This window comes from Lycorma delicatula, chromosome 1 (genome assembly GCF_047948215.1).
Source record: "Lycorma delicatula isolate Av1 chromosome 1, ASM4794821v1, whole genome shotgun sequence".
Classification (NCBI taxonomy): Eukaryota; Metazoa; Arthropoda; class Insecta; order Hemiptera; family Fulgoridae; genus Lycorma; species Lycorma delicatula.
The window spans coordinates 359387109-359412446 of NC_134455.1; the positions used below are offsets into that span (position 1 = coordinate 359387109).

Consider the following 25338-nt stretch of genomic DNA (forward strand, 5'->3'; position numbering starts at 1 on the left):
TAGCATAATTACCTGCCAATATTTATAATATTTCCGTCATCAATATTATGAGCTTTCATAGATTTCAGAGCTTCCCGTGTACAAACTGTGAGACCCAAAATGTTGACATCCATGATACTTTTCCAGTTTTCTGTTAGACCATCTAAAGAAAAAGATTAGAGACAATTTTTTATTTTATATTTAAATAAGATATTTAAAAATATAACTTTTAAACAGGTAAAAATGGAGAAGTAGTAAACCGATACAAAAGTTAAGAAGAATTTGATACTGGTATTTTTCTAATTTAAATATTTTTAATATATCAATATTCTAAATTATTGACGAATACTTCCACCTGGGTGATCAGTCTCTCCTATACCGGATGAACACTTCTAGGTGACGCGTGGTAAAGGTCCGTCGATCACTTTATCAGATCAGGCTCGCAGATCAAGAAGTCGATTACGCAAACTTAACCTTATATTCTAAGCAAATATATATAAAATGTTAAAAGAGATTTATAATTTAAAGGATATTCATTACGTATTTTAAATATTATCTCTACAGTTCTTTTGTACACCAACTAAAACAGTAGTAGAATTATTCAGTTTTTTTAATTTTACAATTAAGTAGTAATTTCATTTAATCATTTCATTACCATTAATTTTGTTGGATGCTATTAAAAAAAAATACTCTAAATGATAAAGTGAATAAAATAAGTAAATAAAAATTCTATCAAAATACATCGACTGACGGCCTCCGTGGCGTGACTGGTAGCGTCTCAGACTTCCACCCGGAAGTTCTGAGTTCGAATCCCGGTCAAGCATGCCATTTTTTATGAGCTAAAAATTTTCATTCGGGCTAAATGATCACAGCATCTCATCTCAAGTCACAAATCTTAACTCTATCAAGATGTCACAAAGCGCAAATGAATTGCTGACTAGAAAAAAAGCATTAAACAAAAATCGTTTTGTCAAAATCTTGTGATTTAATATTATTTCCATTATTAGGAAATTAAATATTTACTAATATTATTTTAGTTAATTGATTACATCAGAATTATTGTAGCTATTATAAAAAATCTGATATGGACACCACATGACTTCCTTGTAAAATTACATATATATTTTAAAATTTCTAGTTTTTTTTTTTTACATTTTTTTTTCATTGAATTATTATTTATTGTAAAACTTTTTTACAATCATAAGTTAATAATTATTATAAACCTATATATATTTAAATTAAAAAAAAAAAGTTAAAAAAAAAGGAAATGAAGTCAGATTCTCGCCGATGTGCCTTTCCCTCATAAGAATAAAATATTTCATTAAGATTTTGACGGCTATACAATTATTTATTCTATACAATCTTACATTAAATATTAGGATAGACTAAAAGTCCCTTTATTCCACTTTAAATAAATGTATGTCTTATATCTAACTAATATATGTTTTTTTTTTAATTATTATGATGTAACCATAAAAAAAATGAAAACAAATGTTTCACTAAATATAATATGGACACCACATGACTTACTTGTAAGCCTATTAAAATACATATACACATTTTTTTTTAATGAAAAGTACATAAAATTTTATTTCATTAATATCTTCTGATATTTTTTCATATATATTTTTTTTTATTTATTGTTATTATTGAATTATTATTTATCATAAAAATTTTTGCAATCGCAAAGGTAAGAGGGAGGGCGGGGGTAAGGTATTAATAATTATTAATAAATCAATATATTTAAACTAAAAAAAGGATGTGAAGTCTCATTCGAACCGATGTGCCTCCCCTCATAAAATCCAAATATTTCATTAATTAAAATTTCATTTGGCTATAACTCTGGAACCAATGAAAATAAGTATCACATATCATATATATTTGAAAAGCTCTTAATGAGGGCTTATTACTACAGTTAAGTAAAAGTCTAAAATCCAAATGTTTGGGGATTTTGGGCTATTTTGAACACTTTTGGTTCAATCGATTGCAATCAAACGTAGAGGTTCACAACTCGATGTTACAACAATCCTAAATCCAAAATTTCAACATCCTACGGCTCATCGATTTTGAGTTATGCGAGATACAGACGTACATAGGTATATACAGATTTCACGCCGAATCTAATCAAAATGGGTTCAGCGATGGTCAAATGAATATATCCGTATAAATCTGAAAAACTAAATTTTTTGGATTACAATATTTCCTTTACTTCTTACAAGGAAGTAAAAATCGTATGATCTAGTATATGATTTCACAATTCACAAAATTTAGATTGATCCATCATAAAACATATGATCCGTTGGGAATTTGTGATCGCAATAGAATACTTCACCATCCATTTAATAATAACATATTATATACCGGCTAAGTGACACGTACACAACAACTTATAAAATCATTTGTTTTATGCAGGAAGTCAGACATTTACGCTAGCTAATTCAATGCTGATTATTTACTTGTATACCTGCAGTATATTTAAAGCAGTAGATAAATGCTCTCCAGTAAGTTTGCTGTAAAATTTTTCTCTGGGCGGAGGGGCCGTTTCGTCGAGCGTGCTCCATCCCGTAGTGTATTTGTAAGGATATACCCCTTACTCGTTACGTACAGAAGGTCTTCTTTAGCGAAGAATCTGCGAATATGATAAAACATCTCAGACGGGAGTTTCTTCACGAATGAGAGTCTAAACTCTCATCTATAAATCGATACGAGTCTAGAAATCGTATCGATAATCTTTCAGTAATTTATTTACTAAACGTGATATATTTTTCGGTAGTGTTGGCTATTTATGTTATTTTATGTTATTTTTCCTTCGTCACAACCTAATTCCTTTATTATGAAGTAAAAGTCATAGTTTGAACGATTGTGCAAGAATACGGGTATCGATTTTTGATTTTCCCGTCTAAAGTTACATTTTGCCTCTGTACTTCCCATTCAAGCGGCAGTGGTTTCTGATAGACTTTGCCGCCGCCGTAAAGGGTTCTAAACAGATCTTGCATTGCACCGCCGACTCGAAAGATTTTCTATCCTCATCGGTAAAGACCATCTTTATGTTCTTCCGCTGCGAACAGTCTAACGGTTGGAGGATCTTTTTAATAGTGCTGATGAAGTAATTTACCGCACCTATACCCCTGTAGAGCAGTGTCTCCAATGGAATCATCTTTCTAATCGGATCTGGTAGGGCGAGGTGGATGACGAAATATAAACAATAACTCATCGGTATATGTCTCTCGGTAGACAACGTGAATGAGGATGAAAATAAGGGCGCGCGTCCGTCGGACGGCAGCAACAGAAAACTCGAAGTCTGCATAAGCTACTATCGGTAAAGACTGTTTGTTTTGGCCGTTTTTAAATTTCAATGTAGGCGTTCGCCCATCTTCTACAGATTCGGGCACATTCCTGCAGGCCCGGTTAGTCCTACACATTTCCAAGTGTTCGTTCAATTTAAATTCAGAATGGAAATATGAAACATCTTCTACAGATGCTTATTTTTGTCTTGTTTTTGGTAAACTGAGATCTGATATAAATCTTTCAAAATTTGTAATATATCAATGTCTTTTTTCTCTGGAGGAGAAGAGAAGAAAGTCGAAATGTTCCTCTTTCTTCTCATCGCTAATAAGCAGAGGTTCTATTACCCCCTTATCGGCGACCTCGTAAAGATTAACGGATATGCCGTTCATCTTAGCAAATTTTGGGATTTGTTGGATGGAAGTGGGGAAATCCACCACGCTAAAGTCAAACTTATTTTCGAGCATTAGGTAGCGGTCATCGACTTGTTCTCTATGCGGTCCATCGATAAAACTAGATATAATCGCACACATGAAATAGCGATAATCTTCATTCTTCGTGTTTATAACAGCTTTCTTATCAGAAATAGATTTCGGTAGGGGAATGAACGAAGAAGATTTCAGCGGAATATATCGATTAATTCTCACAAGCAGGTAGTCTATGCTGTATAGGGTCCAACCGGTATCTTTACCGGTAAATGTCGATTCCTCATATAGCAGCTTATTAATCGATTCTCCTATCACATCGTTATTGATAAACGCGGTGTTCATGCTTTTAAATGAAACATCGCGATATTCTTCGACGACCTTTTTGAAATATATACACTCGAATAAGAGATTGAATTTCATCGGGCCTAAACGCTTGTAGGCGCTCTCTAAAAGTCGAATTAATTCATTGCATTGAGCGTACAAGAAAGCCGGCATATCGGTAGAAATAATATTTTAATAGGTTGCAGGGGAAAGCGTTCTATACTTCGAATTGATTCGTAGAATTGACATGCGAGAGTCTCATCCTTTTCGCAACGAAAGTCATCTGAAAAAATGAACAAAAATCTACACTTATATATTACATTATGTTAATTATAAATTAAATTTACCTTTTTTAAACAGTCTTTCATACTCCATTATCGTTAAAAATCGATAGTAATGATCCCATCTATTGGACGATATGGAAACCAATTCATATGTAATTGGAAGGAAAGAAGGAAGGAAGGATGATAGCAAACCGATCGATTAAAGCGTGAAAACGAGCGAAGAATAAAGCAGAAGACGTTGCGATAAGCGGTTAAAAATTCTAAAAGGCTAATCAAAAGCGAAAAAAGAGTCCGTCGCCGACTAACAGCGGTTCATGATATGCAATCAAATAACATATATTTATAAAAAGCGTGAAAAATGCCTGAGAAAAGCGTGAACGCTTTTCTCAGGCTTTCTCCACGCTTTTTTATCGATTCACTATGAATCAAATTAATCCCAATCACTGTATTCGTCATCCTCTTGGCGGGCATTATATATATATATATATATATATATATCAGTGATCCGTCATACAGAAGCAGCGATTTAAATGTCCCTATAGCGCATCTGTATCGCGCGTGAGGAACCGATTAAAGATCATTATGTCGATCATCTGTTCGTAATTCCCCTCGGTTATTGACGAGGTGAAGCGCGAATCGACAGCGGGTGTACCGTCAATGGGCGTAACATCATCATCATCACGGAAGAAACCCATAACGCGCTTTACTGCAACCTCCTCGCCACAGTAGTCGCAGAGCCCGATCATTTGCGGCAATCTTATATCCTCGTTGAGAGAAATACCGCGTGAAAACATTCGTTTTCCAATCGACGATCGATATTTCCACGGTTCCGTTAGACGAGGGACTGAAGGGACATCACCTCATTATTCATTAAATTCTTCACTATGCGCAACACTCATCGCATTAAGAAGAATGCCCGCATCACATTCGGACGGCGGGCGCATTTGCATAAAACTATGCAGTTTTGCCCCGTAAAAGCGAGGGGTTGGTGTTGAGAGAAGTCAGAGTTTCTAAAGAGAATCCGCCTCGGATTGAGGGAGCGTATTCGGGGCTTAATGGAAAACAAATCTAAAAGACTAATCAAAAGCTCCTCTCTCTTCTAAGGAAAAACTACACCAACCTTTCGTCTAGGCCGTCGCATTAATACCATTACGACGGTCATCCGTCCGGATGGTGAGCTTATTGCGTCCACGGCAAACGCATCTGGTGCTGAAACCTTTGCTGACGCGCACTCAAATTCAAAAGAACTCAAAATTATAGTGATTGTAGGATCATCTGACCCCTCTTTTTCTATTTTTATCATTTGGTTTCAAATACATACAGTAACTGTTGTTTCTACCTGAAAAAAACATCTCCTTTAACCAACAGGTATGCGCACTTAATATTACTAAAAAAATGCTTCGTTAACACCGCAAGGTTTAAAGTGTTCGTTAGTCCTCTAAAATTACCTAAAACCTTTATCTGAAACAATTTTTGATATGACCAACCCTTCCGGCAAAGGATGACTAAACTGTTTCTGGAATTGTAAGAAGATGGGGCTTTTTGTATGCTAAACACGTGAAACTATTTTCACACGCATCCATTATCGTTTTGAGTAAATTTGAAGTTTTTGTTAACTTAAAGGTGGAAATCCTTTTTATTCCCTGCTTAGCACCGGTGAAATCAATCTCCGGCGTGCCGAAAGGGATTTTGTTTAATCAACTAACCGGACGCAGGTGCAGGAACTTGAATCGCACATACAGTAACAGTGCTAGTGACTGTGCTGGTTGAGCCGCCGCGTCACACCTCCTTAAAAAATAGAAATAAAAAAAAACCGAAAATGGGTTTTAAATATTTATTTGTAGAGTATTTGCAAGCCAAATCTACTGAACATCTCGTTCAGTATAATCAGAAATGGGTAATTTTTTAAATAATTTTTTTGTAAATTTTATCTTTTTTCACCCCTTTCAAAATCGAATTTCAAGAAATCTAGAAATTGGTTTTTAGATATTTACGTGAAGATTATACACATCAAAACTCAAGTTCATATTTTTATTTATTAGCGAGAAATTAAAAAAATATCCGGTTTTCAAACATAACTGAAAAATCCATTTTAACCCTTTAAACTCAGATAGTCTCAAAAACCCTTTGTGCACTTAACATTGTAAGTAGAACATGTACACAAATCTTCATCAACTTATCTTCAGTAGTTTTTGCTGGATGTATTGTCAATGACTCACGACATGTTGTTTTATACTCGTATATATAGATTATATTTACTTAATCTAGTTAATTTATTATGCAAATATTACATCTTATTCCCGAAATAAAATTGAAATAAAACATAATATAAAAAAGTTATGAAATATATAATAAGTTATGAAATGAAAAAGCAAAATTTAACACATATTGTTCGATTAAATTAAATTCTACATTAATTGATTTTACGATATCGAAAAATATATAAAACGTTTCATTTTCCAGCAAAATGTGTGTGTGTAATATGGGAAAATAACATTAAATGTACTAATTATGAATAATAAAAATATAAAAAACACAGAACATTTGTTACTGTATTGTTTTACATCCTGCTCTTTTTAATTAAAAGCCATTGTTCAGAATATAAACCAGAACAGTAGATATTGAGTTGTTATTGTCAATAAACAATCAAAGTTAGTGTTTACCGAATTCCGTTAACGAACACAGTTTAAAGTATTCAGTATAATAAAAAAAATTTGATGTGCACCCCATATGACTTCCTTGTACGCCTATTAAATTACACATACAGATTTTTTTTTAATGCAAATTACATAACATTTTATTTCATTAATAACTTGTGATATTTTTTCATAATTTTTTTTACTGTTATTATTGAATTATTATTTATTGTGAAATTTCTTTTACAAACAGAGGTTAATAGTTATTAATAAATCAATAAATTAAAAAAATAAAAAGTTAAAAAAAAAGAAGATAAAGTCTGATTCGAACCCATGTGCCTACCCCTTTTAAGATCCAATCATTTCATTAATTAAAATTTATTTGGCTATAACTCTGGAATCAATGAAAATAAGTACTACTTATGATATATCCTTGAAAAGTTCTTAATGAGGGATAATTACTGCAATTAAAAATAGTCCAAAATTATTTTTTTTTTTTATTTTGGGCTTTTTTGGACATTTTTGGTGCAGTCGATTGCAATCTAAATGGAAGATGCACAACAAGATTTTACAACAGTCCTAAATCTGTGTGTAAAATCTTCTGTGTGTAAAAGTTCAATATCCTACTAATCATTTTTGTGTTATACGAGATAATCATACATACGTACGTACAGACGTCACGCCGAAACTAATCAAAATGGATATTTCCGTTGAAATCTGAAAACCGAAATTTTTCGCGATCACAATAGTTCCTTCACTTCGTACAAGAAAGTAAAACGAATTGATTATGCAGAATTTTACATAATACAAAGTAAATGAGTGACTTTCTATAATTTATGCAAGAATATTTTTTACTTTCCAGGTGAATATAGAAAAAATACGTAGCTATTTTAAACGGGAAAGTATGGTGATCATGCCAAAAATGGGGTATTGGGGTTTTACAAATCTTTACAATTTAAGGTTCAACTAATTCATCTAGATCAACAGAAAAACATATACTTGTGCATACATATGTACGTATGTGTGTCACACTAATTTTTACTTTAATATTCCAAGAGTGACCAATCCGATTTTCTCCAAATTTGGATCAAAATATACCTATTGGACACTGATTTTTTTCACAATTCGTTAGGAGGTTGGGAGGACATTGCGAATAAAATAATTTCGATTTTCATCACAGACCTTCTAGAGGAAACTTTATAAAAGCAAATTTTGTTACCTGTAATAGGTATATAAAAAATAAAAATGTTTTTTAATTAACCCCTCCACTGTTAAAATTTAAATACATGGTTTTTGTTCTTTTGCTCTATCTTCCTTCGGCTTAAATTTTTAAAAGTTTTTAAAAGATTCTTTTTTGTTTATGCTTCATATATAGGGCTACCAAAAAATGTCTACAATTTTCCAAAATTATAAACCCCGTAACTTAAACAAAGAAAAGTTTTTTGAAAATTCTTTTTTTCTTATTTCAGACTTATTGAAGGGGCTGCTAGATTTAGAGAAAACTTTACTTAAGGAAATGTTAAACTTAAACTGATATATTAAATTTTTAGAAACTTTTATAATATTTATTCCTCACCTCTAAAAAACATATATTATGTTTTTGTTTTTTTCTTCTTTTCATTCCTTGTAGGAAGTAAAGGAAGTATTGTGATCGCGAAAAATTTCGGTTTTCAGATTTCAACGGAAATATCCATTTTTACCACTTCTGAATCCATTTTGACTAGTTTTGGCGTGACGTCTGTACGTATGTATGTACGTGTGCATCTCGAATAACTCAAAATCGATCAACTGTAGAATGTTGAAATTTTGTATTTAGGACTGTTGTAAATCTACTTTTGCACCCCCCTTTTGTTTGCAATCGACTTGACAAAAATTGTCCAAAAAATCCAACAATATCCAAAACGATCAAATATTTTGTACTTTTTCTTATCGCAGTATTAAGCCTTCATTGAAAGTTTTTAAATGATATATTATACGTGGTACTTATTTTCATTGGTTCCAGATTATTCCAAAATAAAATTTTAATTAATGAGATACTTTGGTTTAACAAAGGGAAGGCACGTCGGTTCGAATTTGACTTTATTTCCTTTTTTTACTTTGTTTTAATTGAAATATATTGATTTATTAATAATATTATTAACCTGTGAGTGTAAAAAACATTTTACAATAAATAACAATTCAATAATAACAATAAAAAAAATCAGAAGTTATTAGTGAAATAAAAATTTATGTACTTTTAAAAATCTGTGTAGGTAACAGGCGTACAAGGAAGTCATGTGGTGTCCACATCAGATTTTTGTTTTGGCACTCTTTTACTTTTTATGATTAAACATTTGTTTGTATGTTTCTTCATTACTTAAAGGGTTATTAAAGTTAAAGAAGATTTAACACCTACACTATATTTCGAATCAAAAATGAGAGGCAACTTTTTTCATTAGTTTTATAAAAGTTAAACTAATTTTTTTAATATTTTTAAATAATTCTATTTAGTTTTTTTATTATTTTTTTTTTTTTTGGCTAGGCAAATAAATTTTCCCACACGTTGAAGAAATTTCTAAAATTAAACATTTTTGTTATTCGAAATATGAAAATTTTGATACTTAAATATTACTTCGGTAATGATGACTTGGCCGGGCGTAACCGGAAAAATCTAGCAATACCTTTTAAAATAGTTTACTCTTGTGTGCGTTGTTTAAATTCTCTTATTTAATAAATATTTTAATCTTTGACTTACAATGTATATATATATATATATATATATGTATAGGATTTTTTAATACAAAATTTACATAAGCATAATTATAAATCTATACAATAATATATATATATATATATATATATATATATATAGCACAATTACATAATAATTATAAAGCTGTTTGTTACCTGCTAAATGATTTATTTCAAATAAAGCAGCATTATTTACTAAAATATGTACTCCTCCAAACGTTTTATCTATCCAAGAGAATGCATTAAGTATATCAACTTCTTGACTGATATCCGCTTTAAATGGATGGAATTTTCCTTTGCTACCTTCTAATCTTTCAGAAAGTTCCTGCAGATAATAAAACAAAAATATTTCAGAAAGGAAAAATGAAACTGGAGGACTCTTTATATTTAAATTGTAGAAGGAGATACCTAACTTATTTATCTTATAGACGTATCGGCCAATAGGTTTATTGTTCAGGTTAAAGGACATTAAATTGAAATCTTAGGTTTATATATGGATTTTTGCCCACGATTAAACAAATATTTCGATGGTACAAAGAGACTTATAAGTTCCGTATCTTCTACGTAGACTCAGTGGCAACCTATGGGAAATAATGGAACAATTGAAAAAGTATAGGATCATGGAAGGAAACTAAACCAAAGTATATCAACAAGGAATCCCAAGGCGATGGGTGGCCGCATAGTTTACAATTTTTCAGATAAGCAGGGAATTCTTTTTTCAATGGCACCTGGTACCTTGTATCTCGGTAATGTTATCTTTTCTAACTTTAAGACCCATTTTTTTCGGAACACAATAGGAAATCAGAAGGGAAATTTTGCACAATTGTTTGAAGGTTTTTCTTTTAGCTACTTATTTTTTTTTCATACTTTTACTACAAAAATGTTTCACTTACAATCTTTATTCAATTTACCTCTTTTATCAAAGTAATTTTTTTCAAAAAACATTATGTATCTTAGAAAATATAAATCATTAGGTCTTAAAAAAAACCAGTAGCTCTTTCTTGCATACACAAATATATCACAAAAATTTCCTTTTTCTGGTTTAAGAGGTTCATGATAACGAGTCTTTTATTTTAGAAAACATGCAATTTTCGGAAAACGATTAAAAACATCATTACTGCAGGTCAGTGCATCCCAGCACCATATTCTGCATTGTCTGTGTCTTCTTCCTTATCTTTCTTATATTCTGGTTGAGTACTTTTTTCTAAGTTCTATGTTGATAAACTATTCTTGCTTACTTATCAACACTTTATATTTGATGATTGTTGATGATAGTCCATGATGTTCTATGGACAAAGTCCATGTGAAGGGTTTTCATCTATCGAGATTTTATGAAAATAAATAGCCCATATTGCACGCTTCAGGTCTTTTATACTATGTGTTATTTTTTCTTATAGCAATAGCCCTGAATTTCATTGATAAGGTTTATCTGTCAATAGACCCTATTCGTAAAATTTTTTTACACCATCTTCTAACAAAAACTCCTTCAAGCCTACGCCGAGGTTTCGCAATCCTGGTTCATGCACTTCTGAGTATGACCAAAATTTCCCTATATAAACACTAAATTTCCCTTTCATAATAACTAGACAGTAACAAAAAACAACCAATAATTTAAAAAAAAAAAAAACTTCAAACTTCGGATTTTTCAATGATTAATGCTTAAAAAAAAAATCAATTTTTGCCGAAAATCAACGACCACTTTAAACCGACTCGATGCTGTGCCTATTAAGGGAAGTATGATTTTTTTGTCTTCAAAACCACATTTTTTCCACCCCTGGGGCAATGGTTGGTGATATCAAAAAACTTTACTTAGATAAGTTTTAGACTCTTATCCAAATAATAGCAGGAACATTAAACGAGTCCGACATTTTACTTAATACGAAAGTTATCGCAATATTTTGTTTTTTCGAAAAAGCCCTCCCATTTCCACCCTTATGGTCCGATTTTGCCCATTAATGACCTCGACCGAGATTTTAGATCGTTATATTTTATGTACCAATTTGAAAGAGTTTGTCGCAAAATTACGGCAGTTATCGTGTCCTCAAGAAAGTGAAATATAAATAAATAAATGTATATATAAACTTTTGAACTGACTGTGGTTTTTGGGCCTGGGGGATGTGAAACACGAAGATATTTCGAAATTTTCCGGAAGTCGAATCACGGTACTCATTACAATAGGTAGTTTTCTTATGAAATCTACCTAATATCTATTGCCAAGAAAGAACAACTTTGTTGTCAGCTTTTCTATTTTAAACAAGAACTTATGATCATCTTATATAAAGTTTTCACCAGAAACTATCCCTCTTTTTTCTATTTTTTGGTTTATCCTCCGGAAAAACCGTAAAGTATATTACTTCAGAGGATGATATGTTTGAATTCAATAAAGTGCAGTCTTGTACAATCTCAGATCGGCCGCTCCTGAGACGTGTAGTTAATTGAAACCCAACCATACAATAACACTGGTATCCACAGTAGGTTATTTATATGCAACTGCCTTTACAAGGACTCAAACTCTCGACTTCGAAAATCAGCTGATTTTGCGGTGACGAGTTTAACCACTACACTAACTCGGGGGTTACCTGAGACTATATTGTTTTATAAGCACTCTAATTGTTTGTATTTTTATGGAAATAGGTATCAAATTACCTTTTTTTGATATCTTCAAGAGAATTGTTTCATTACGTAGGGTGATTTTATTATTAAATAAAACTGAAAAAGTAAAAGAATGAGTTACTACAAAAGAGAATGGACTAGAATCAATTTTAATGCTTACCTGGAGTTTATTTTCTCTTCTTGCTAAACCGATAACAATCATGCCATGTTTTACTAGTGCTTCTGATATTGATGATCCTATACCAGCACTAGCGCCAGTAACGACTGCTACCTTCCCTTTCCAGCGCTCCATCCCAACTGTACAAGAAAACCGTTGGTAAGTATTATTAACTAATTCATTAAAAAAAAAGTTTGTTGAACTTTTTTTTAATTAAATTTGGTATGTAAGTAAGTAAAAGTACTTGGTGTCTAAGTAAAAGTTTAAAAATTTAATCAGTTTGATTTAATAATTCGAACTGGCTATATATTATTAAACCTTCTACTTCTACTGTGAAGTATATATATATATATATACAGTTTTCAAAAAGTGTCGCAATCTTATGGACGAATATTTCCCTTCTTTGTTCCTGGTTTAATGGAGGAAATATGGGCTACGGCTATACAATGCAGCAAAGAATATTCATTGTCCCCAATGTGCCAGTTATGCCCAAACTTAAAATGCCTTCACAGAAAAGTACAGTCTGATTGAACCAAATAACTCCTCCGTTAAGCGACTATATAAGTTCTAAAAGATAAGGAATGTGGCATATGCAGCCAAAAGTGATCAACTGAAAGTGCTAACACTATAAACGTTGATCGGCGTGCAAGCTGCATATTCTGTTAGTCAAAAATCTGTGCGAAACCAATCTAGCCTAGGATAGGCTAGGATATGCTGCTTACGAGAGACAGGATGTCTCTCCAACAGCAGTGCCCACAGTATTGCGCAAGTGTTTAAAGATGTATTCGCACAGAATTCGAGTTGTTCACGAGTTTTTATCTGCAGACACAGGAAAACGTGTAGCTTTCTGTCAGTGGTTCATGTCATCTCTAACGCCAGATTGGGAACTCGACGATTGGCTTTAGACTGACGAAGCATGGTTCCACCTTGCTGATCAAGTGAGTGCACAGAATTTGCTCTACGGAAAATCCACATCAGCTGCACGAGTCCCGTCTGTACGGACAAAAAGTGGGTGTTTGGTGTGCGATGTCACGTGAGCGAATCTTCATGGCATAATGAACAGTTCGCTATACACAAATGGTAAAAATTTGTAAACACTATACCTTTTCTTCTTTATTTTTCTGTTTAGGCTCCTGAACCACCGTAAGGTATTCAGAGGATGAATGAGGATGGCATGTATAAATGTAAGTGAAGTGTAGTCTTGTACAGTCTCAGGTCGACCGTTCCTGAGATATGTGATTAATTGAAACCCAACCACCAAAGAACACCGGTATCTATGATCTAGTATTCAAATCCGTATAAAAGTAACTGATTTTACTAAGATTTGAACCTTAGAACTCTCGACTTCGAAATCAGCTGATTTGTGATGACAAGTTCACCACTATACCAATCCGGTAGGTTTGACTACACTACCTGCAGACCGGCTAGAGTATACGTAGTTTTAGCAGGAAAATGCTACGGCTCGTACAGCCAACAATGTTATCTATGACTTTCTTGTATCAGTGTTTTCATGGATAAATGATTTGGAAGAGGTTGCGGCCTCCTCGGTCTCCTGATTTAAGCCCTCCTGACTTTTTCTTGTGGAAATACCTTAAATATGCTGCTTACGAAACTCATTCTCACACCATTCCCGAATCGCAGAGCGAAATTGAAAAATGTGTGGCTGCATTTCCTCTACAAATGTTATAATATGTATTTAAGAGCATGAAACGTTGTGTTCAATTATAAGAATCGCATAATGGAGGCCACTTTCAACAACTGTTGTAACTTACTCATTTTCTCATAAGGTTGCGTCACTTTTTGAACATTCTATATATATATATATATATATATATATATACTTCTAATATTTATCAATTATTGGTCATTCACTTTATCATGAATCTGGACCAACTGAACCGTGAATAGGTTGTGAATTTATTAAACGTACCTTCTTAATCCTTAAAAAGTTTGGATATAAATCAATACATCTAAACACAGTATCAAGTTCAGTTTTTGGAGTCGATTGCAATAAAGTGAACAACGCTTTCAATTCGTACCCTATGTATTTTTATTTTTTTTGTTGAGGAAATCCCCGATTTTAATTTTTGTAGATGTGGTTTAGTTTTACCTCAACGTAATTTGTGAGAGGAAAATAGATTTACATTACAAATGTCATTTTGTTACTGAAAACATTCTCACTCGAAAAAAAATTATATATATCATTCGTTAATTTTAGGAACCTTAGTTCACTGTTCATTAGTAGTCTTTATGACGTTTCTCTGCATTCCTTGTCTTATTTTTATCAAAACTTATTTTTCTGTCTTATTGCTTTTTGCAAACAGCTCTATCTCAAATGGGCAGCTATTTTGATGACCATTTGAAAAAATAAAACTAAAAAATATAATTTTTTGGTTTTATGAAAACAAAACCACTTATGCAAACAATTGATTTGTATTACTCGTACTATTCTTGTTAAAATTTTTAATTTGTGTTTGACGATAAATTAAGGATTTGTAAATAGTTACCAAAAAGGTTTTTTTTTAAATAGCGCCAACTTCTAAAAATTGAAATTTTTAAAAATTATATATTTGTTATTTTACGTTGACAATTTGGTTTGAAGTAGTTTTATTTTCTTTCTTATTTTTTCAATTATTTATACAGAGATTATGTGTTCCTTTATTTTCCCGTTTCATTCCTTTTATTGTTTAGAATTCTTATAAGATGATACCATACTTCATTGTTTTTCTTTTTTTTTTACACAAGAATGCTTTCATACTTTTATTGTGATCCAATTATAAATTTAAAACGAAATATAATTTAGTAATGAAATTACTAAATCATTACATCCAAAAATACGTTTACGCAGTTCTTCGCAAGAAGACCGACTTTTCGTTTCCGACCGCGTCACTATTTCGTAGTCAGACACACACTGATTTTCTCAGTACAACTCATTACATACGTTCGATTTACCAGTCGACCCTACACGCAAGCATAAAGTTTCAACTCACTCACCACTGTGACACGCTCCTTAGGTGCACATGAAAAACTCACACTACACATCCAACTTAACCTCAAATTTTTTCGACATTAAATTGACGAAAAATTAAATTGTCTTAACTCAAGAACGACTCAATAAATCTTCATAAAATTTCCACATGCTCAACTTCACCTAAAATACTACAGCATATTCAAGTTTCAATGAAATTGATTAATAGTTTTGGAGATTTTCGAACTAAAAAATGTTATTACATAAGCCTATCTCTCTCTCTCTCTCTCTCTCTATATATATATATATATATATATATATATATATATATATATATATATAAGGAATCCCCAGTTTAAGTAAATGGTATATTCGTACTCCTCATACCTCTAAACATAAAGAAAATTAATTTCCATCCCCTACTCCCACCATGCGACCGAAAGTAATATCATACTTTTCTTGGAAAAGTCGAATTTAAAATCTTATAAACCATTCAAAACACCTTTACCGTATTTATTTAAATTGTAATTAAAAAATTATACTTTAGAGAAACAATATTAACGTGTCAATGAATTTTGGAAAAATAATAATTAAAAGAAAAAAGAAAAAAAAGAAATTTATTTAAATCGTTCATCGTCTTCGTAAATATGTACAAAATCATTTTCATTATCGACTTCAGAATTGTTTATTATTTGATATCATTTTTACTGCCTTGTACTTCGAACAAGGACGTATTGTAATCGCGAAAAATTTCTGTTTTCAGATTTCAACGGAGATATCCATTTTTACCATCCCTGAATACATTTTGACTAGTTTCGGCGTGAAATCTGTACATACCTATGTACGCATGTGTCTCGCATGAAAATGATTAGCCATAGGATGTTGAAATTTTAGATTTAGCATTGTTATAACATCTAGTTGTGCACCTCCCTTTTTGATTGCAATCCACTGAACCAAAAGGGTCCAAAAACGCCCAAAATCCAAAAAAAGAAGTTTTTGGACTTTTTCTTAACTGTAGTAATAAGTTCTCATTGAGTTTTTTCCAACGATATATCATAAGTGGTACTTATTTTCATTGATTCCAGAATTAAAGCCAAATGAAATTTTAATTAATGAAATTTTTGGATCTCATAAGGGGAAGGCACATCGGTTTGAATCATACTTCAGCTACTTTTTTTAGTTTAAATATATTGATTTATTAATAATTATTAACCTCTGATTGTAAAAACATTTTTAGGATGAATAATAATTCAGTAATATCAACAAAAAAATATGTATATGAGGTGTACAAGGAAGTAATATGGTGTACACATAAGTTTTTTTTTTATTTAGCTTCTTCATGTGCCTTAACATTACTTAATTTGTTTGTATTTTAAATAATTAATATACATTTTTATCATACCTATTTTCAATCTTGTAATTAATTGTGTATTCTGTAATCCTAATGTAATCAAGGTTTTACTACGGTTTACTGCAATCCATCCAGAGAAACGTTTGAGCAGATCTTTTTTTATCCATCACGTAACATATCTACTCATTCCTGACGTGATCTGTATAATTTATTATTACGTACTATTTTTTGTTTTTTGTTTAACCTCCGGGACCACCATAAGGTATTATTTCAGAGGATGAGATGAATGATTTACAGCGTGTGTGAAAATGCCATGCCTGACCGGGATTCGAACCCGGGACCTCCGGATGAAAGGCTGAGACGCTCCACTCGCGTCACGGAGGCCGGCGTATTATTACGTACCGATCGGAATAAAAACTTTTGTTTGTTTATTTAATATTATTCAGTGAAAACAAGGAAGTAATGATAGAAATTATAGACGAACCCACCCACCTGCGTCACGTAGTTAACATAAGAAAGACAATAGTAATTCACAGACAATAGTAATAACATAGATTATGGACTAAATAGAGTAAGAACATTAAATTAAAAACATGACTATAGCGGCAATATTTCCTGTCGATCAGACCAGGTAGAAATAGTTCCTAAGCATGCTTCAGTTAACTTTCTAAAAGTCGAGAAACCATGTCAATAAAAAATTTAAGATATCTGGGTAGATGTAGTAAAATGGTCCACTCTATATCGATGTAAACGTGTTGTATGTAGTAACACGTTTTTCGGTTGTAACAAGTTAAATATTGAATTTGTCGAAAAATGTATTAAATAAAAGTTGTAGAACGGAAAGTTTTACACAAAAACTTCTAGTAACATTTTCATTTTCTTCTCACGTTCATAAACGTGAGAATGATCTGTTAAAAGTTTTTTTTTATCTAAACAATTTTTTTTTTATTTTTAAAAAAAAAAAAACTGAAGGTTAACATTCAATAAAGTACATATTTCTAGGTAACTTTACCAAACTTAACATAAAACTCTTTTTTTTAACATCTTATTAACATAAGAAATTATGTTCTTTTTACAAAACGTACCAAACTTACGTTAATAAGTTTGGTACGCATTGACATATATTACATATATTACGCTCAAAAAACTGTATCAAAAATAAAAATTTATTTTTTAAACTCACGTAAAACTGAGATTAGCATCTAAATGTAAATATTTTCCCTAAATATTGCTATTGTTTAATATTTGATTTTGTAAAATTTTAGTAATTTATGATTGATTTTTGTACATAGTGAAAGTTACAAAATTCGTTTTTAGATAGATTTCATAAGAAAGCTAACTATTGTAATGGGTACCATGATTCGACTACCGGAAAATTTCGACATATCTTTGCGTTTCACATCCCCTACACCCAAAAACCACCGTCAGTTCAAAAGTTTATATATGCATTTATATATATAAAATCAGGATGGGCTGGAAATCATTTGGAAGATATTCAACACTGATCAAATCTAACATGCCAGTGATCTTGAAAAAGACCGTGTTTGATCAGTGTGTTCTTCCAGTACTCACCTACGGATGCGAGACTTGGACTTTAAATAAGTTTGTGAAAGGAAAGCTTCGGACAGCACAAAGAGGCGTGGAAAGGTTATTGCTAGACTATACAAGGAGGGACCGGAAAAGAGCGGAAGACATAAGAGCCATAACGAGAGTGCATGACATAATAGAAACAGTAAAGACTCTGAAATGACAATGGACAGGGCACATCGCGAGAAGATGTGATGGAAGGTGGGCAAAGGCGGTCCTTGAGTGGAGTCCAAGATAGCGACAAAAGCCAAGAGGAAGGCCACCAGACACAGGCATTAGAAGGGTGGCTGGAACCAACTGGCAGAGGACGGCGCAGGACAGACAAGCATGGCGAGAACTGTTGAAGGCCTACCTGTCGAACTAGAGTTGAAATACATCTTGTAAAAGATTTAAATAGCTATATAATATAATAATAATAAATAATAATAATAATATATTTCACTTTCTTGTGGACACGATAACTGCCATAATTTTGCGCCAATCACTTTCAAATTGATACATAAAATATAACGACCCAAAATCTCGGTCGACTTAGTTAGTGGGAAAAATTGGTGGATGGGGGTGGAAATGGGGGGCTTTTTCGACAAAACAAAATATCGCTATAACTTTCTTCTTAAGTAAAATATTGAATTCGTTTAAAATTCCTACTATTTTTTTGATAAGGACCTAAAACTTATCTAAGTAAGTAACTTCATCTAAGTAAAGTTTTTTATATCTTCAACCATTGGCCCAGGGGGTGGAAAATGGGGTTTCGAAGACAAAAAAATTCATACCTCCCTTAATATACACAATTTCGAATCAGTTTAAAGTGGTCATTAGTCATCTAAACATTACCTAAAACTTTTGTCTGAGACAATTTTTGGTGTGACCAACCCTTATGGTAAGGGATGACCAAAATATTGCTGGAATTGTAAGATTATGGGGCTTGTCGTATGCTAAACTTGTGAAACTTTTTTCACATGCAACCATTGTCGTATTAAGTAAATGTCAAGTTTTTCTTAATTTTAAGGGGGAAATCTTTTTTATTCTCTACTTAACACCAGTGAAATCTACCTCCACCTTCCGGTGAGATGAAAGAGATTTTTTTGAAATACAATGATTTTATAATTACTATTTTAAAAAATGTCAACAAATTTTGCTACAAAACTTATTACATTCATAAATAATCACCTTAAGAATATATTCGCACAGTTGTTTTTCGATTTTTTAGATTTGGTTTTATTTGGAGACCTCTGATAAAAAAATTTGAAAACACTTCTACCTGACAACATTTTACTACAATATGTTATTTATATAAATTAGCAAATTCTTTGGAATTTACCAATAATTATTGTTTTAGGTGTTATTTATCGATGACATTTTGATCTTTTCCATTATCTATCGTAGATAAAAAGTTATAGTTATTTATTTATCGTGCCCATGTGTTGAAACGTTGCCGCCGGCTACTTTATATTTATCCGCATAGACAGTATATAAAGCGCTACTGTTTATTGCGCTAGCTCGTTTATTTTTGATCTGTTTGGAATGTGTCCAGACTTTTTGTGTAGAATTATCCGCTCTACATTTTTCACAAAAAATGATTATTTCTGTAAAATCAACGATCTTTAGCCAAAATAGTGAAAAAACATGGTTTTTAAATTTTATTTTGTTTAAAAAAACAAATTTCGGAATAGTAGTGAGGCTCTCGATGTTTACGTTATTAATTGAGGCATGCTTAGGGGCCTTTTCCACTGGTCTGATCGATAGAGAAATGTTACCTATATTCATGTTTTGAATTTAATGTTCATACTCTCATAAATTACATAAAAATAACTAAGATAATTTAGGTTAGCTTGTAATTAAACCTATCCCATATTAGCTAGACAAATTATTTATTACGTATACTGGGCTCAAAAAACATAATAAACGTGAGTAATCTGAATGTAGTAACGGAGAAATATAGAAATAAGACTTATTTACTTTTAAAATATAACTTTCTTTCTAAAAGACTTTTAATCTACTAGTAACTGCTAGGATAAGTGTGCCCTGTTAGCAGGTCCTAAGAGTCTGTCATATTCGACACAGCCTTTGTCTTACGCTGTTTGGTTTCTAACAATGATAAGAAAAAAAGGATATTTTGTAAAGAAATTATAGAAATTGAAGAAAAAAATTTTCATTCATCACATCCTCTGAAGCAATACCTGATGTTGATCCCGGAGGTACTTCTTAGATAACATTGTTGAAATTTTGGACCGTATCCTTATCTTATTTAACTAACTTAATCTTAAATAAACCTTAACGGATGCCAGTTTTTATTGAATACCAAACATTTTCAATTAGTATTTTTTCCACAAGACAGGAGAATTTTCTATAAGTACCATAAATAAGTTTAAAATCGTTATTAACGGCAAGTGACGAGATTATAAGTACAAACTGAAAATGTGTTCTGTTTCGAAATAAATGTTAAAATAAAATGATCATATCTGAAAGCCAACATTCTCGTCTTGATAAGTTACTTTTTACACGACTGTCCAAAAAGTAGTATAATGCATTTAGGGTGTATGTACCGTATGTATGTATGTATGTATATTTGTTCCACCGTAGCAGCTCAACTGCCAAACCGATTTAGATGTATGAGCCCGCGTTTTAATCCTTACGTTACCTGGAGTTTCATAGGCTACATAAATATGTACATATAGTGATTTGTCGGTTGAAGCACAAACTTTAATGAATTGAATTAATGAACTGCAAAGTGTGAGACTCTTCATTGTGTTAGCTAGGTTTGAACTGAATGATTGAAATCAATCGAATGAATAATATTACTAAAATAATAGAATTAAATTTACGTTAAATAAAATAATATTACATAAATTTCGAAAATTTTGTTTAGTAAAAACATCTAAACAGATGTTTTTACATCTGTACATAATTTAATTATAATAGGTTTCCCGTGGGAACCGCATGTGATGCAAGAGTGGTGAGATGATGCGGGCATGTCGTGCAAGGGTAGACCAATCACTATCAACTGGTAAAAGACATGATCCCCTGGGGAGCTATTTTGGGATGTTCTTATAATATCTCTGCGAACAATAGTCTGATTTTCAAAAATTCAAACTAGGTATTTGCTAGTATAATACAAAATCACGATGGAACGAAACCAGAATGAAAATTAACTGATATACTCAGAAAAATCGAGTGGTCTGCGCTACGCCGAGACCAGCTTGTGCCCGGCAAGCCCCAAAAACGGTCTTTGTAGAGTTTGATGACAGTACGATTAAAAGTAGTGCTGTGGGCATCGGATTTAGGATCGAGCCCACTCTATTGTCGAATTTGATACTTTAGGCCAACAGGGCAAAGTGGAACGGCGTACGCTGCCACTAATATTGTGCTGGGCTGTGGCGGTGCATAAACTACAAAGGACTACCCTAGATAGAGCTGTCCTAGATCTGAGCTCTCACATCTTTGCCAAAGGTCAGGCCTACGTAGCCCTAAGTCCCCTAAAACAATTGGAGAGTTCAGCCATTAGTTGTTATCCCAGAAAAATGCTGTATGATCTGCACAATAAATTCTCTCGAGGAACTCAATCACTTAAGAAATCTGTTGTAAATTAAAAGTATGTATCTTTAACATAGAATAATTAATATTCAGAGCTCTTTAATATAGGACAATTACTATTCAGAGCCTACCGACTGCATTTAAATATTTTGTACAAATAATACATACATACATACCGCACGCTCTTTAATTATCTTATATTAGTAATTATCCTATATTAAAGAGTAATATTTATCAGCAATGTCTTTTTTTTGGCAATCGTGTTTTTTAATTTTTAATATTTATCTCTTGCTTATGTAAATAACAAATCAATACTACGTAAACGCACGTATTAAAATATAACAAATAAATAAGTGAATAAGTTTATTTAATAATATTTAGAACGTATCTGAACTGTATTTTTTTATAACCCGTAACATCATCTTTAAGAATGTAATAATGAAATTACTAAAACAAGATTAATAAAGGGAAATTATTTACTAAAAACTGATAAAAACTGAAATAAAAACTGATAATACTTTTGTTTTTAAATACTTTTTAATGGGTATTTGTGGAAGAAAAAGATTATATAACTATTTTTAACCGTAAGGCTAAAAGTCAATGTCCTAAGATAACGTTATTAGTTTTAGAAAGATATTTCGTACTTGTTTCTTATCGCACTACCTCTTTTTTCATGCCGCTTCTTTGTCAAAAAATAACGTATTAAACTACTCTTACAATGTATTAAACAAAAAATATGTTTGTTAGGTAGTAAAGCGAGCGTAGATTATGTTTGGTTAATTATGTTGATATTGTTGCGATTCGTCAGTACACGGAGTCAACAAAATCTAGTGTTGTAATTTTTATTTTTAATTAAGAAATGTACTTTTTCCACTTTAAATAAACTTTCTCATGAAATCTGAATAGTTGCATTAAAAAAAATGAAAAAAGTGGTGGTGTGATAATAAACAAATACCAGATTTTTTTTATCTGAAATATTTTTTTCAATGTTTTTTTTTTTTGTTGTAAAATATCTGTAAAAATATTTGATCCCAGTAGAATACATGTGTATATGTATTAATTCTTGATAAAGGAATATATTAATATTATCCCTAGTAAGTTGTACATGAATCATTTTATTGTATGTTCACATTGTGTTTGTGGTTTATAAAATGTTTAATGAACACACTCAAATTAATAAATATTATAAATAGTTTTTTCAAATATAATGAATTATTATTAAATTCTGAATATATATATATATATATATATATATTTAATATCTCTCTCTTTGCGCGTGCGCGAACGCGCACGCGCGTGTATATTTGGGTGAGTAAAAATATAAATTAGCATTATTTCAGTAGTTATAAGCTTATCAAAACCAATATGAAACTTTACAGCTGATCTAACAATCACGGGATCCGTAGAAATCTTGTAAACAACACATTGCATCACAAATATTTTATTGTAATTTTATTTATTTATTTTTTTTTTTTTAATGTATATTTTCATTTAATTACTGGAATTTCAAATAATTTAATGAAATTCCTGGTACCTCGAAAAACCCTTTTTTTGACGCTTATTCTGTCACCTCCTCTATGAATCATGAGACCTTGCCGTTGGTGAGGGGGCTTGAGTGCTCAGGGATACAGAGTAGCTGGACCGAAGGTGCAACCATATCGGAGAGGTATCTGTTGAGAGCCAGACTAAGGAATGATTCCTGAAAGAGGGCAGCAGCTCTTTCAGTAGTTGTTAGGGGCGTGAGTCACAATGACTTAAACGGCCATATCAACATCACTCAGTCCTCTGAGTACTGCGCAGCTGAACGCAATGGAAAACTACAGCTGTTTTTTTTTCCAAGAAAATGTGGCTCTCTGCATTTTCACATATACAATAATGGAGGCGCCTTCCTTGGTAAAATATTCCAGAGGTAAAATAAACCCCCGTTTGGATTTCCGGGTGGGGACTACTAAGGAAGGGGTCACCAGAAAACTGAAATGGATAGAAAACTGAAATGGATAGGAAATGGATAGGGTGAATGTGGATATAGTAGGAATTAGTGTGGTTCGGTGGGAAGAGGAAGACGACCTTTGGTCAGGTGATTTTAGAGTAATTAATTCAGCGTCAAATAATGGGCAGGCAGTAGTAGGTTTCGTGATGAACAAGAAGATAGGGAGGAGAGTGGAGTATTTCAAGACGCATAGCGATAGAATCATTGTAATAAGGATAAAATCAAAACCTAAACCGACAACGATTGTTAACGTCTATATGCCTACAAGCTCCCATGATGATGATAAGGTAGAGTGTGTATACGAAGAGATTGATGAAGCAATTAAACACGTAAAAGGAGATGAAAATTTAATAATAGTTGGAGATTGGAATGCAAGCATTGGAAAAGGCAAGGAAGGAAATATAGTGGGTGAATACGGGCTACTCGAAGTCTTCAGGTAACAAAATATCCCTCCTGCCCAACGTGTTCAAGAATTCGCCACGCTCTAGTTCAAAACGGGAACACCGGAAAAAGACATGATAAGACGTCTTTTCAATTCCACAAACAGGATAACTATCCGTATAATTGAACCCAAATCTAAACAAATAAGCTTTAAACCCTCATGGCCTGACAGAAACTGCGTTAAATTGAAATCCATTGAGCCATTGGTTCTCCGGACCTATCCACCAACGTCCCCAATCAATCTATATGTCCACCTGCCTTTCGCATTATGGATCCACCTCTCCTGCCACACTCCTATCAACTTCTCCATAATATCCGAATTGACACGTTTCTTTTCGGCAGTAATCAGTGTCTGCGTAACCTTCTCCGTTTAGTTATTTCTAGGTCAATAGGGAGCAATCCAGCTATCACTTCGACCATGCCCTTAATATACTGATGGAATTTCTTTCCCTGTTTATTGTTTAATGTCTAGATACCAAATTTTTAATGAGATTATACGTAGTTATGGAACAGGTTCTAAAAACTTTTGGATAATGTTAGTAGTGATCAATATTACAAGATTGTAAAATCCATGTTTGAAAATTTTCAATAATGGGATTTAATATGAACATAATTTTTTTTTTCACTCATATCTTGACTTTTCACAAATCCTAGGTGAATATTAAATAAAAAATAAATTTACAACTATATTTGACTGAAAATAAGTTATAGATTAATTTATCCTTAAGTTTATTTATTGAAATTCAGTTAAGGACTTCATCTTCCCCAAACTCAATTTGATAAATCAAAGACATTATCGTTAACAAATTTTTGTGGAAAAAAATTGGTAATCCAGTCCGACATCGTCGTATAGTTAACTATTATTTAACGTAAGATGATTAAATTTAATCTGACAAGTACATCAATCATTCTCAAAAATTATATAGCCATTCACAAGAATAAAGTGCCTCGTTGGTCCGGCTTATTTGAGAAAATGCACAGCGAATTTTTTTTCTGTTGCCCTTTCCATTGGATAGAAAATACTGTTGAAAACT

General features: G+C 32.1%; 1 protein-coding gene across 1 annotated transcript in view; it reads right to left on the bottom strand.

Moving 5' to 3' along the window:
• Nucleotides 1-25338, bottom strand: part of LOC142317921 (uncharacterized) — a 91320-nt gene that overhangs the window by 63797 nt on the left and 2185 nt on the right. The window contains exons 2-4 of the mRNA XM_075354460.1: nucleotides 12437-12573; nucleotides 9820-9988; nucleotides 13-142 (exon numbers count right to left, since the gene is read on the bottom strand). Of these exons, the coding sequence (XP_075210575.1) occupies nucleotides 13-142; nucleotides 9820-9988; nucleotides 12437-12568 (431 nt within the window). The 5' untranslated portion in view covers nucleotides 12569-12573. The remainder of the gene's footprint in view (nucleotides 1-12; nucleotides 143-9819; nucleotides 9989-12436; nucleotides 12574-25338) is intronic.